Source organism: Hyperolius riggenbachi, chromosome 1 (genome assembly GCF_040937935.1).
Source record: "Hyperolius riggenbachi isolate aHypRig1 chromosome 1, aHypRig1.pri, whole genome shotgun sequence".
NCBI lineage: Eukaryota > Metazoa > Chordata > Amphibia > Anura > Hyperoliidae > Hyperolius > Hyperolius riggenbachi.
This window is the reverse complement of record NC_090646.1, coordinates 518,340,827-518,353,919: the sequence shown is the minus strand read 5'-3', so window position 1 is coordinate 518,353,919 and position 13,093 is coordinate 518,340,827. Positions and strand designations below refer to the sequence as shown.

The 13,093-nt window shown below is 42.7% G+C and overlaps 2 protein-coding genes across 2 annotated transcripts in view; one reads left to right on the top strand and one right to left on the bottom strand.

Moving 5' to 3' along the window:
- LOC137524723 (coiled-coil domain-containing protein 63-like) overlaps window positions 1-13,093 on the bottom strand; it is a 143,508-nt gene that overhangs the window by 119,178 nt on the left and 11,237 nt on the right. The gene's annotated exons all lie outside the window — the stretch shown is intronic.
- TMEM120B (transmembrane protein 120B) overlaps window positions 1-13,093 on the top strand; it is a 71,358-nt gene that overhangs the window by 52,127 nt on the left and 6,138 nt on the right. The window contains exons 7-10 of the mRNA XM_068244961.1: window positions 63-128; window positions 3,842-3,903; window positions 4,680-4,772; window positions 10,593-10,657. Of these exons, the coding sequence (XP_068101062.1) occupies window positions 63-128; window positions 3,842-3,903; window positions 4,680-4,772; window positions 10,593-10,657 (286 nt within the window). The remainder of the gene's footprint in view (window positions 1-62; window positions 129-3,841; window positions 3,904-4,679; window positions 4,773-10,592; window positions 10,658-13,093) is intronic.

Sequence of the window (13,093 nt, the reverse complement as noted above, 5' to 3'; positions counted from 1 at the left end):
TTATATTATTACCTGTTTATCCTTTAAAGCCTTATATATTTTTTTTCCTTTACTTTGTCTAGAATAAAGGGGTGGTGGGTATCTCACCACTATGTATCTACGTTTCTGTCTGGTGTCATGCTGACGTGGTAAGTTCAAAAGGTCACTTTTTTCTTTTTTTTTTCAAACCTAATAACAGCCCTGCATGCTTTTATCTCGAGAAAGATAATGAGTGCCAGGGCATCTTCAAACGGGTCATTTAGCTGCCTATTGCAGCTGTGCAGAGCAGTGCAGGGAGCTTCTTTATATTTACCTGCTCCGGGCGGCTGGATTGGCTTCTCTTAATCCACCGGTGGCGCTGCACTCCTGGCATCCTCTTCGAGGTTCTGATCGCCTGATAACCCAGGCAATACTGTCAGTGTTGCAGTGCCACCCGGTGGTGGAACAGGGGTAATTGAAAAGACTCTTCCATCAGTCCTCTTCCACCACCGAGTGGGTAGCGATGTACCACTGACACCATCCCCTGGGTTACGATCACGTCATATCATGTGATCAGAACTCTGTAGAAGATGTAGGCATTGCAGCACCGCAGTCGGAGAATGCCATCCAGCGGCGTGGAGTAGGTAAATATGAAAGCTACCAAGCCAGGCTAAGGAAGGCCTACTTCCCCCAGCGGCCAAAGCGCACCCCCGACCCCCCCCCCCCCCCCCCCCCCAAGGAGAAAAAAAACGGACGTGCAGCTACATATTGCTTTGCTATATATGGCTGCTAATGGGTTAATGCTATCGCCATCTTAATTAAGTCCTTGTTTACACTATATGCGATGTAGAACAGTGTGGACTGGATTTTTCAAGTAACGTACATGATGCAGTGTGTGCATTTTACACACCGCTTATTCATTACAGTAAATAGTGCTGAAGCGGAACACACACCAAAATGGCTTATGTGTTCAATTAGTGCATTAGATCACATAGGGAAATTTATGTTGTGCAGGGAGTGATAAAGCAGAGAAAACAAAGCCGTGGATACGTTCTGAACATAGAGCTTCTCTAATGCAGAATATTCAGACTTCTAGCATAGTGTTCAGAGCCTGCTTACTTCACTGTTAGCAACACTCTGCTCCCTGGTACCCAGGATAGGAGGGTAATTAGTAGTGATCTATGCAGCATATGAGAAGTGCACACCATCCTGGTTTTGTTGTCTCTAACGCCACTTAAAGCCTCTCGATTCTTTACACAATGTACAGCAGCATATGAGTAGATTGGGTAATGTGGAGTAGTCTGCAGCCTTCTATGATGACTGCAATATAAGTAGACGTTTCGCTTATCCAGTATCACCTCTACGCTGATGACACTCAAATCTGTCTCTCAGCTCCTGACTTCTCTACACTGTTATCTCAAGTTCCTGACTGTCTGAAGAAACATGCCTCTGGCATGTTACATGAACAAAACAAGAAATAGTGATATTTCCTCCATCTCTCTCTGCTCCTCCACCTACAATTATAATTAATGTAGAAAATACCCCAATAACTTCAACTCCTAAAGCTCGCTTTCTGGGGGTGGCTCCAATTCAGCAGCTGCAGGCATGTAGTTGGCAGAGATCTGAGGCTTAATCGATGTCTCCTGTGGAATTTAGAGTAGCATGGTGGCTGGTGTGGGTATTGCATCCTCCTCCTTCTGTCCCTGCACTGCACCAGCTGCAGTGCAGATCAGCTGTGCACTCTGGCCACACACTAATTGCCACCTGTTCCTCTCATCTTGGTAGGGAGTGTGCTTGAGGCAATCTAAGGTGGTGATTTAGTTATGTGTAGCCCCTGATCGTGTGTCACCCCATTCCCGATTGTGTGTAGCCTGTTTTGTAAGAGAGACTAGGTAGAGGCCCACTCTTTGAATAAGGACCAGGATTGGTGGTGTGGCCTGTGTTGTGGGGCAGGGTTTAGGGCTCTAGAATCTCTGTGCCCACAAGCTCCTGAAGTGTAAATCCAGCCCTGCTCTTGATTGTAAGCTCGCATGGGCAGGGGCCTCCCACTCTTGTTTCCTGCTTCTGTAAAATTCATCAAATGAAGATCTATCAGTATTGGTGATGTTGTTCAAACTACACATCAATTGTATGTATATGTACTTGTGTCATTGGCTGTCCTGATTGTACAGCATGTATCTATGCTCCCCATTGTTGTATGTTTTGCATGTTGTACAGCACTACAGATTATGATGACGCTCTATAAATAATGTAAGGTAGTCTGCAGCCTTCCATGATGGCTACACAGTGAATTTGTAGCTGGCAATCGTTTGGCCTCCTTAATGCATGAGCAACATATTGCTAGGAGAGAATTGCCTTTTCCTTTCAGAACATTGCAGTATAGAAGGGGCAGTGCATTCTTAGGAATATGCAGATACTGTTAGTACACTGGTGTATGAAAGCAGCATTGTCTTCAGCTATGAAGAGATTAACTTAACCTATATTGGTTCCTGGACGTAGAAACTACATCCAGGAACCATGCGCGCTCCTGCGACCGATCGCGCGTGCACACACGCGCGCGGCCCGCGGTTCGTTAGCCAGGCAATCAGTGAATCGGGCTATGGTGCCGATCACTGATTCCTCTCCCCTGCTGAAAAAGCGACAGCTTCTCTCGGAAGCTGTGCTTTTTCTGGCTGTTACCTCCCCCAATGCGTCGCTCTAAGCGTATGTTATGCTTAGAGTGACGTCATGTAAACAAACTCATGGCCGCCATCCTGTGGCCAAAAAGTAATACTACAACTAAAAGTAAAAAAAAAAAAAAAAATCAACACGCATTTACATTATAAACCTATTGTTTACATCCCACCCTCCCAATAAAATGTTTAATATAAAAAAAAAAACATGTAAATATTTACCTAAGGGTCTAAACTTTTTAAATATCAATGTAAAGATGATATATTTCTATATTTTTTTTTTTTTATTTTAAACTTGTAAATAGTGATAGCAAATAGTGATGCAAAACGGAAAAATGCACCTTTATTTCCAAATAAAATATTGTCGCCATACATTGTGATATGGACATAATTTTAACGGTGTAATAACCGGGACATATGGGCAAATACAATACGTGAGTTTTAATTATGGAGGCATGAATTATTTTAAAACTATAATGGGCTAAAACTGAGAAATGACATTTCTTTTTTTTTTTTTTTTTATTCTTCCTGTTAAAATGCATTTACAGTAAAGTGGCTCTTAGCAAAATGTACCCCCCAAAGAAAGCCTAATTGGTGGCGGAAAAAACAAGATATAGATCAGTTCATTGTGATAAGTAGTGATAAAGTTACAGGCTAATGAATGGGAGGTGAACATTTCTCAAGTGAAAACGACGGAACGCGAATGGGTTAAAGAGACACTGAAGCGGAAAAAAAATGATATAATGAATTGGTTGTGTACTATGAATAATTACTAGAAGATTAGCAGCAAAGAAAATATTCTCATATTTTTTATTTTCAGGTATATAGTGTTTTTTCTAACATTGCATCATTCTCTAATATGTGCAGATTACACAACACTCAGCATTCAAAATGATTCTTTCAGAGCAGTCTGTGAACTAATGACCTCTCCTCTGGCAGAGAAAAAGTAAATAGTTAAAGAACAGTTGAGATAATAAAAGTCAGAAAACAGCCCTCTCCACGACTTTGAAAGTCGTAGAGATTAATGGCTTTTTTGTATAGAGATAACAACTGGAGTTTCTTAACTCTTCCTGTACTGGAAACAATTAGACTGATGTATCTGATCTTAATGTTTTATTTCTTAGCTGTACTACGTATACAAATCATAATATCATAATTTTTTTTTCGCTTCAGTGTCTCTGTAAGCTAACAAGCTTCTTCTGTTTCTCTAGGCCAGATGGACTAATGTATCGGATGTTCCGCAATCAGTTTCTTGCATTCTCAGTATATCAGAGTAAGTAGTGGGGAGGTAATGGTAAAGAAAACAGTCGCTTCAGCTAGACACACTTTTTTTTCTGTTTTAGAAGACAATTCATCACTACTACAGAACAACAACTGTTTCAGTTTTGTAGTCTTTATTTTTTATTTATTTTTATTTTTTTAATGCCTAGTTTCCCTGTAGAACTGAAAAAGTTGCTCTGTAGGAAAGACTTAATGTCTTGTAGAATATAATAGGGTGTCCATTTGAAGCTACCTTATTTTTCTTTGATTAGATATGTAATGATCGCTACACTACATTTGTCAGTCTGGGGTTGGACTGTGCATTGCAAGTGAAAAAGTGAAAATCTCAGGCATTAGTGGTAAATTGTGCCCACCCCTCCCTGCACTGCGCTTCTTGTACTGGTGAAGTGTCACTAGACCAGTGCTCCATAATCCTGTCGCCAGTATTGCGACCAGAGATGTAAAAGCTACAGACACACATTGATTTTTTTTAAATATTGGCAGATTTGAAGTAAATGTATATCGAAAGCCACAAGTGGCTCCTTGCTACTGCGCAGGCGTACTTGCGCACAGCACAGCCGCACATGAAGCAGTTGGGCAGGTTTTTTAAATCGGGCATGTTAAGATACATTTTGGTTACTGTACTTTGCACATTATTCATTGATCTATGGAATAAGCAGGATAGTATTTATACATCAAGCAATACTGCATGTTTATAGAACCATGGATGTGGCTTTTGCCTAGTAACTTCAGTTCTTGTTTTTTTGTTTGTTCTCTCTTTTTCTACAGGTTGTGTACAGTTTCTACAGTATTACTATCAGAGTGGTTGTCTATATAGATTGCGTGCACTAGGAGAGCGAAATCACTTAGACCTTACAGTAGGTAAGTACATGGACTTGATGTTCATACTTCTGTTTATTCCTCACATGTTACAGGGTTATATGGGGGCATACTGATCTGACTTGAAGGAGTTCTTCAGGCTCTGCCACAATCCCATTTAGCTGACATATTTCAATACTTGTTTTAGTGGCCCCCTGAGGCTTATGCGTAGCTTCTTAAATCCATAGTAGTCAGTAGGTGGGCAAATTAGGATCTAAGAGACTTGAAGCATGGAGTGCTGCCCATTCCCTTTACAGGAAGCCCTAGATATTGTTGTCTGTGTGCATGCCATGTTCAGCATACTACAGCACTGGGTATTCTACAGTATATGCTGTTCCAGGTTGACACTTGGCCAGGCACATGAAGTGCCTTAATGAATGGCATATTAAACTTTATGGGCATTGGACTATGTAGCCTGTCACCACACCTACATACGTTTAAAGGTGTGTACACACATCCAATTTTGATTGGCCAATCATTTGCAAATTATACCACTTCTTCATTATGAGGGCAAAAAGATTTTGATTACTATGGACAGATTATTTTCCTGACAAGATTTTTTTATCGCACTGATGTTTATGAATTGAGGCCATTGTGTAGGTAAGCTCTCCTACTACATGGAGGGGTGGTAAAATTGGGCAATTATGATTGGATGTGTGTATGCACCATAAGTCTTGCATTCAGCAGCTCTGACTACAATTGGAATGCATAAAGACCTATTGCGCGGCATTGCTTAAACAAATCTGAAGCAAAAAATAAATTGAGATAATGAATTGCATATGTAGTACAAATAATAAATAGAGCATATGTTGAGTAATATATCTTTATTTATAACATTGCATCTGACTATCACAGTTTTTAAGCTGTAAAACAAAGCAGAGCTAATGACCCTTTGAACTTCCCTGTACAGAAACCTTATCTCAAGCTGTCCCTCACTATTTCTTGACTGCTTAACCACTTCAGCCCTCAGTCGTGTTTCACTTTATGCATCCAAGCAATTTTTACCTCTCATTAATTCGCCTAAAACTTTATCACTACCGTATTTCGCACCGTATAAGACGCTCCGGAATATAAGACGCACCCAAATTTAGAGGGCAAAAACCAGGAAAAAAATACTAAACCTGGTGCGTCCATGTTCCAGGAGCGTCTTGTACATGTTGTGTGCTCCTGTGTACCTCATGTCTCTTCCTGTGTGGCCCATCTGCCCTGCTGTATGCCCCATGTGTTTTTCTATGTGTCCAGTGTGCCCCTTCTCCCCATGAGTACCTGTCTGCCTGTCCCCCCATGTGTACCCTGTCTGCCTGTCTCCCTCTGTGTCCTGTTTCCCCCATGTGTCCTGACTGCCCCTTCTCCCCATATGTCCTCCCGTGTCCGTCTCCCCATGTGTCCTGTCTCCCATATGTGTCCTGTGTGTCCCTTCTCCCCATGTGCACCTTGTCTACCTGTCTCCCACATGTGTCCTGACTGCCCCTTCTCCCCATGTGTCCTCCTGGGTCAGTCTCCCCATGTGTCCTCCTGTGCACCTCTCCCCATGTGTCCTCCTTTGTCAGTCTCCCCATGTGTCCTCCTTTGTCAGTCTCCCCATGTATCCTCCTTTGTCAGTCTCCCCATGTGTCCTCCTGTGTCAGTCTCCCCATGTATCCTTCTGTGTCAGTCTCCCCATGTGTCCTCCTGTGTCAGTCTGTGTCCTCTCCCCATGTGTCCTCCTGTGTCCCTCTCCCCATCAGTCCTGTTTCTCCCAAGTAGCATGTGGCTGGCTCCCCTGCGTGCTTAAGGTGTCCCCCTCTAATTTCCTCCTGCCCCCTCCATGTCTGCATCTCCCCGGTCTCTTTCCCCCCCCCCCCCCCCGCGTGTCTCCGCTATCCTCCGATGTAAAGCCTTCCTCCCTCCGGGTCTACAGCTGCAGCGGCTTACCTCATACATGCCGCCGCGAAGACTGCAGACACCCGGCTACTCCATGTGTTCCCTCTACTACGCGGCTTGTACTGATGACGCAATCAGTACAAGCCGCGCAGTAGAGGGAACACATGGAGTAGCCGGGTGTCTGCAGTCATTGCGGCGGGATGTATGAGGTAAGCCGCTGCAGACCCGGAGGGAGGAAGGCTTTACATCGGAGGATAGCAGAGACACGCGGGGGGGACCGGGGAGATGCAGACATGGAGGGGGCAGGAGGAAAATAGAGGGGGACACCTTAAGCACGCAGGGGAGCCAGCCACAGCGAGCGCACACAGGCAGGGGATCCCCAATGGCGGCGGGTCGGCGGTTCATATCGGCGGGCGTTCGCAAGTTGGGGATTCCCTGCCTTTGCCGTATAAGACGCATGGACTTTTTCTATCTATTTTTGGGGGAGAAAAAGTGCGTCTTATACGGCGGAAAATACGGTACTTATCACAATGAACTGATCTATATCTTGTTTTTTCTGCCACCAATTAGGCTTTCTTTGGGTGGTACATTTTGCAAAGAAGTACTTTACTGTAAATGCATTTTAACAGGAAGAATAAGAAAAAATGGAAATGTCATTTCTCAGTTTTAGCCCATTATAGTTTTAAAATAATTCATGCCTCCATAATTAAAACCCACGTATTGTATTTGCCTAATAGTCCCGGGTATTACAACATTTAAATTTTGTCCCTATCACAATGTATGGCGACAATATTTTAATTGGAAATAAAAGTGCATTTTTCCGTTTTGCATCCATCATTATTTACAAGCTTATAATAAAAATAAATAAATAGAAATTTCATTACATGAATATTTAAAAAGTTTAGACCCTGCGGTAAATCTATCTATCTATCTATCTATCTATCTATCTATCTATCTATCTATATATTTTTTTTTTTTTAATGTAGATGCAGTTTTACTATTCGGCCACAAGATGGCAGCCATGAGTTTGTTTACATTACGTCACTCTAAGCGTACGAGAGACGTAGGGGGGGCGTGACAGGCAGAAAGAGTCGAGGCTTCCGAGAGAAGCCGTCACTTTTTCTGACCGGGAAAGGGATCAGTGATCGGGCACCATGTCCCAATTCATTGATTCCCTGGGTAGCGAACCGTGGGGTGGGAGCGCGCGTGCGCGATCGGCCGCGGGAGCGCACATGCGGCCTTATGGACGTATGCTATACGTCCAAAAGGCCAAAGTAGTTAAGCTCTTCTTGGCTAGATAGTGTACTGGTGTCCTAGTTAAAGGGGAACGTCAGCCTAAACAAACATACTGTCATCAAGTTACATTAGTTATGTTAATTAGAATAGATAGGTAATCTAATCTCTTACCCACCCTGTTTTAAAAGAACAGGCAAATGTTTGTGATTCATGGGGGCTGCCATCTTTGTCATGGGGGCAGCCATCTTTTTGGTTGAAAGGAGGTGACAAGGAGCAGGGGACACAGTTCCAACTGTCCTGTGTCCTGATAACCCCTCCCAGCTGCACACGCTAGGCTTCAAATGTCAAATTAAAAATGTAAAAAAAAAAATTGCACCAAAACAGCAGAACGAGAACAACAAAATCAGAAATCCCATCATGCTTTGCACAGCATCAGGGGAAAAAAGCCTGGGCAGTTTTCTTCTGTGCAGCTAAAAATGAGGCTTGTATAAGAGAAACAAAGTTCTGATGCTGTAAAACTGTTAAAGAAACACCAAGCCTTTTCAGTGCTGCTGAGTCGATTTTTAGTCCGGAGGTTCACTTTAAGGGCTCTGCCTTTGACCTGGGAAACCAGGGATTGAATCCTGGCTAGGGTCAGTACCTATACAGTAAGGAGTCCTTAGACAATACTTCCTAACACTGCAGGGTGGCCCCTTATGTGCACCCTTAGTGGCTGCAGCTTGAGTGCTTTGAGTCCAACAGTAGAAAAGCGCTATACAAACTTCAGGATTATTATCTTCAGAAAAACAGAAGTTATTTTGACCAAGTTAGTTGACTAGCTCAAAGAAGCTCTTTTGCATTGATAATTCTATTCTTCTTGCACTGGAAAACAATGAGACTCTCTTCTTTGATACTAATGTTCTATTTATTATCTACATGTACTACACTACACACATTATCTCACTTAAGTTTATTTTCACTTCACATTTGCTTTAAACTGAACCCGAGGTGAAAATAAACTGATGATATGAATGTTTTACTGTATTTAATCAGTGGCAGCCTATTAAGTGTCCCAGAGTTAGAAAAAGGACAATAGTTCATGTATTTTATTTCCCTCTGCCCTCAGAAGTTGTATTCTGCCAGGAAAACTGTATGGCTGTAATTTGCTATTCAGTGATGTTAACTATATTCCAGACAAGGTACTGCCAAGACAGAAGCTGTCACACTTCCATGCCTAGAAATTAACACTTTCAAGCAGCAAAATAAAACCTATAAAACAGCCTGGTTATTAATGCTTTGTAATGTACATACACGTTTATCACATCATTTCACATATCGCCCCTTTTTATTTATTTTTTTAATTTTATTTTTTGTTGCACTAACTGGGTTCACAGAAGAATAGTCTTGCTGACTTTCTGTAGCTGAAGAAAGCTAAAGACTGCAATTAAAAAATGGTTTCTGTATAATGATCTGTTTGTTTGTTTTCTTTAAACAGATACATTTTTAACAATTACAAGTACAGGTAGTCCCCAACTTACGAACAACCAGCCGATACAAACAGCATGGATTCTCTGTGTCCATGGGATCAAGTCAAAACATTTTTTTTTTTTTTAAATTGGACTTTTTAAAAAATTCTAAGAAAAAATGGCTTTTAAACTTGTATAAGCAGCTTTTAAACTTGTATAAGGAGGGCAGAGGTGACACAGAGGGGGACACTGGAGGCACAGGGGGGCACAGAGGAGGTACAGGGGACAGAGATGGCACAATGTTCCAACTTAAGAACAGATTCAGGTTAAAAACTAACCTACAGTCCCTATCTCGTCCGTTAACCGGGGACTACCTGTATACAATACTCAGTTTCACCAAAAGGGGGGGTGGGGGAGAAAAGGGGTAGGAGGGACTCCCCATATCACATAAATTTGCACCATGTTTACATCCATTCAGCAGCACATATCTTAATCACATCTGTGACAGGGTATCCAAATTCCATCCAGACTGACCCGATTTGAGCTCTGTTAGGCTTTTATTCAGTCTGCGCTAGAGCAATTTCACTCACATCCTGTCCCCTTATAGGTGTCTCATATGCCAGGAAATGATAGACAAATATAATAGCTGACAGTGGTTCTCATGTCTCTCCACACTATGCAAAACTGGCCAGGCTATGGATTTACACTAGCATAAGTAATATGGTGCATCACTGGCAGACTTTCATCCCGGTACTGTTACTTAATTCAACTTCAGTCTCAGAAGTGGAATAGTGCAGAGTTGAAATCTTCTAGCCTACTATCTGTAATTGTTTACATGAGATCCTAAGTTTTTCCAAATGTTTTGTGACCTTTACATACTGCCTCTAAAGCTTGTCTGAGCAGGGCTGTGGAACACCCCTCTAGCTTTATCTGATTTTATCACTCTGTCTGTTGGGTGAAGAATGCTCACACCTGCTCTGGAACCTCCACAGAGGTGCAGTGACACAGCAGCTGCAGCAGAGAGCCCACATAGAGGTCAGTGGGGAGCTGGAGGTGCACATCCTGCAGTACCTTCTCTACAACATACATTTACACTGGTTTGATGCGTTTGGACTTAATTTGGACAATTGTGTACAGTTTACCTTTGTGGTAGGGTGGGGGTTGTTGCGCACGTGTGCAGGTCATTTTAGGCTGTCTATATACACTGAATATAAGGTAATTGTGTTTCATGTGTGAGAGGCTTTGTCTGCTGAATATAACCGCTCTTCTGATCTTCTAGAGGGATTTCAGTCATGGATGTGGAGAGGACTCACATTTATACTCCCCTTCCTCTTCTTTGGCCATGTAAGTGTTCCAGATTGTGTATCTACTGATAGTCAGAACTGTGAATAAATTACAGTACATAAATGGTATAGTATAAACTCAGGGATGGAGGCTTTCCTTCCTAGGCCTGCTGCAATGCAGCGAGAGATTTTCACTAATGGTGAGCGAGAACAATTTAGTAAAATGCGAAATCATCCTGGGTTGTGCGTTGGCTGAATACGCAAGGATTTACACACCTAGGCCACCACCTTCCAATGTGTCCCAGGCCGCATTCCATCTTATTACACTTCCGCCTCCTAAACTGTAACATCCGCTCCAAAGGCAGAAGAATAAAAAGATGGAATTCAGCTTGTAACACATTGGAAAGGAGGCGGCAGCTTACAGGAGTTAGCCCTTGCGTACACAGCCCACACACTGCAAGATGATTTTGCATTTTGCAAAATCATTCTCTCTGATCTCTAATTTTCTCAACAGGTAATCAGCTAGATTCATGCATTTTTTTCTTCCCCCTCCTCCTGTACCTGATTGGATATTTGAAGGGAAAACCAGCAAATCAAAAAATGTCCTCCTTACGACATCTGTCTCCCATGTCGTAGCTTTGTACTAGTTATTTATGCATGTACACTAACCTAAAGGATTATTAGGAACACCATACTAATACGGTGTTTGATCCCCTTTCGCCTTCAGAACTGCCTTAATTCTACATGGCATTGATTCAACAAGGTGCTGAAGGCATTCTTTAGAAATGTTGGCCCATATTGATAGGGATAGCATCTTGCAGTTGATGGAGATTTGTGGGATGCCCATCCAGGGCATGAAGCTCCCATTCCATCACATCCCAAAGATGCTCTGGGTTGAGATCTGGTGACTGTGGGGGGGGGGGGCATTTTAGTACAGTGAACTCATTGTCATGTTCAAGAAACCAATTTGAAATTATTAGAGCTTTGTGACCTGGTGCATTCTCCTGCTGGAAGTAGTCATCAGAGAATGGGTAGATGGTGGTCATGAAGGGATGGACATGGTCAGAAACAATGCTCAGGTAGCCCGTGGCATTTAAACGATGGCCAGTTGGCATTAAGGGGCCTAAAGTTTGCCAAGAAAAAATCCCCCACACCGTTACACCACCACCACCAACCTGCACAGTGGTAACAAGGCATGATGGATCCATGTTCTCATTCTGTTTACACCAAATACGCCAAATTCTGACTCTATTGAGACTCATCAGAACAGGCAACATTTTTCTAGTCTTCAACTGTCCAATTTTGGTGAGCTTGTGCAAATTGAAGCCTCTTTTTTTTTTTTCTCCCTATTTGTAGTGGAGATGAGTAGTACCTGGTGGGGTCCTTTGCTGTTGTAGCCCATCCGCCTCAAGGTTGTGCATGTTGTGGCTTCAGAAAATGCTTTGCTGCATTCCTCGGTTGTAACGAGTGGTTATTTCAGTCAACGTTGCCCTTCTATCAGCTTGAATCAGTCGGCCCATTCTCCTCTGACCTCTAGCATCAACAAGGCATTTTCGCCCACAGGACTGCCACATACTGGATGTTTTTCCCTTTTCACACCCTTCTTCGTAAACCCTAGAAATGGTTGTACGTGAAAATCCCAGTAACTGAGCAGATTGTGAAATACTCAGACCGGCCCATCTGGCACCAACAACCATACCACGCTCAAAATTCCTTAAAGCTAATGTTACTGTGATAAAGTGTTTGATAAAGTTTAGTGAATTGAGGCCATTGTCTTTTAAAAAAAATACTGTAGATCCAAGTTTAAAGCACCGTGAAATGGAGCTTTGTGGGGCAAGGTCCTTACTTTGTTAGGAAAAAACTAAAAAATTGCAGAGATGCTCTTTCTGATGCTAGCCCAATTGGCTAAATCCAGTCACATGATGTGTGAGGGAGAATATCCCACCCCTCTTGGGAAATGAAAGCTTTGGTATATGTAAAGGGTTGATTTGTGGTCACTATCTGAATGGCAGATGCTCTCACCGACACTGGCCAGTGGTGATGACCGTCTGCACACCCTGAATGGTGAGGCTTGCGCTTTGTCACCTGAAAGACCTGTGTGCCACAGTAAACTGCCACACCTATATTTTTGCATTAATGACTTTTATAAATGGGTCCTAAACTACCAGCTATGGTGTATTACTCTGGCATGCTGTAGTTTTTAGATAATGTATCCACGTTGTTTCGCTGCCCAGCCCCACCACTGACAAGTCAAAAAGAGCACCTGTAGTAAAATCAAATAAGAAAGAACAGCATGCAGCTATCCACAGTCTTCCGTTCCAAAAGCATTGTTAAGGAGAGCCACGCATGCCCCTGTAACGTTACTCCACTCAGTGATGGGCCAATAGAACAAATAGGGAAGCGAGTGTACAGGGCCATGTGCCACTTTCCAGAGGAAATCCATATTTGATTATTAGACATGCCCATCATTAGTCACACCTTGGCTTTTCAGAACATT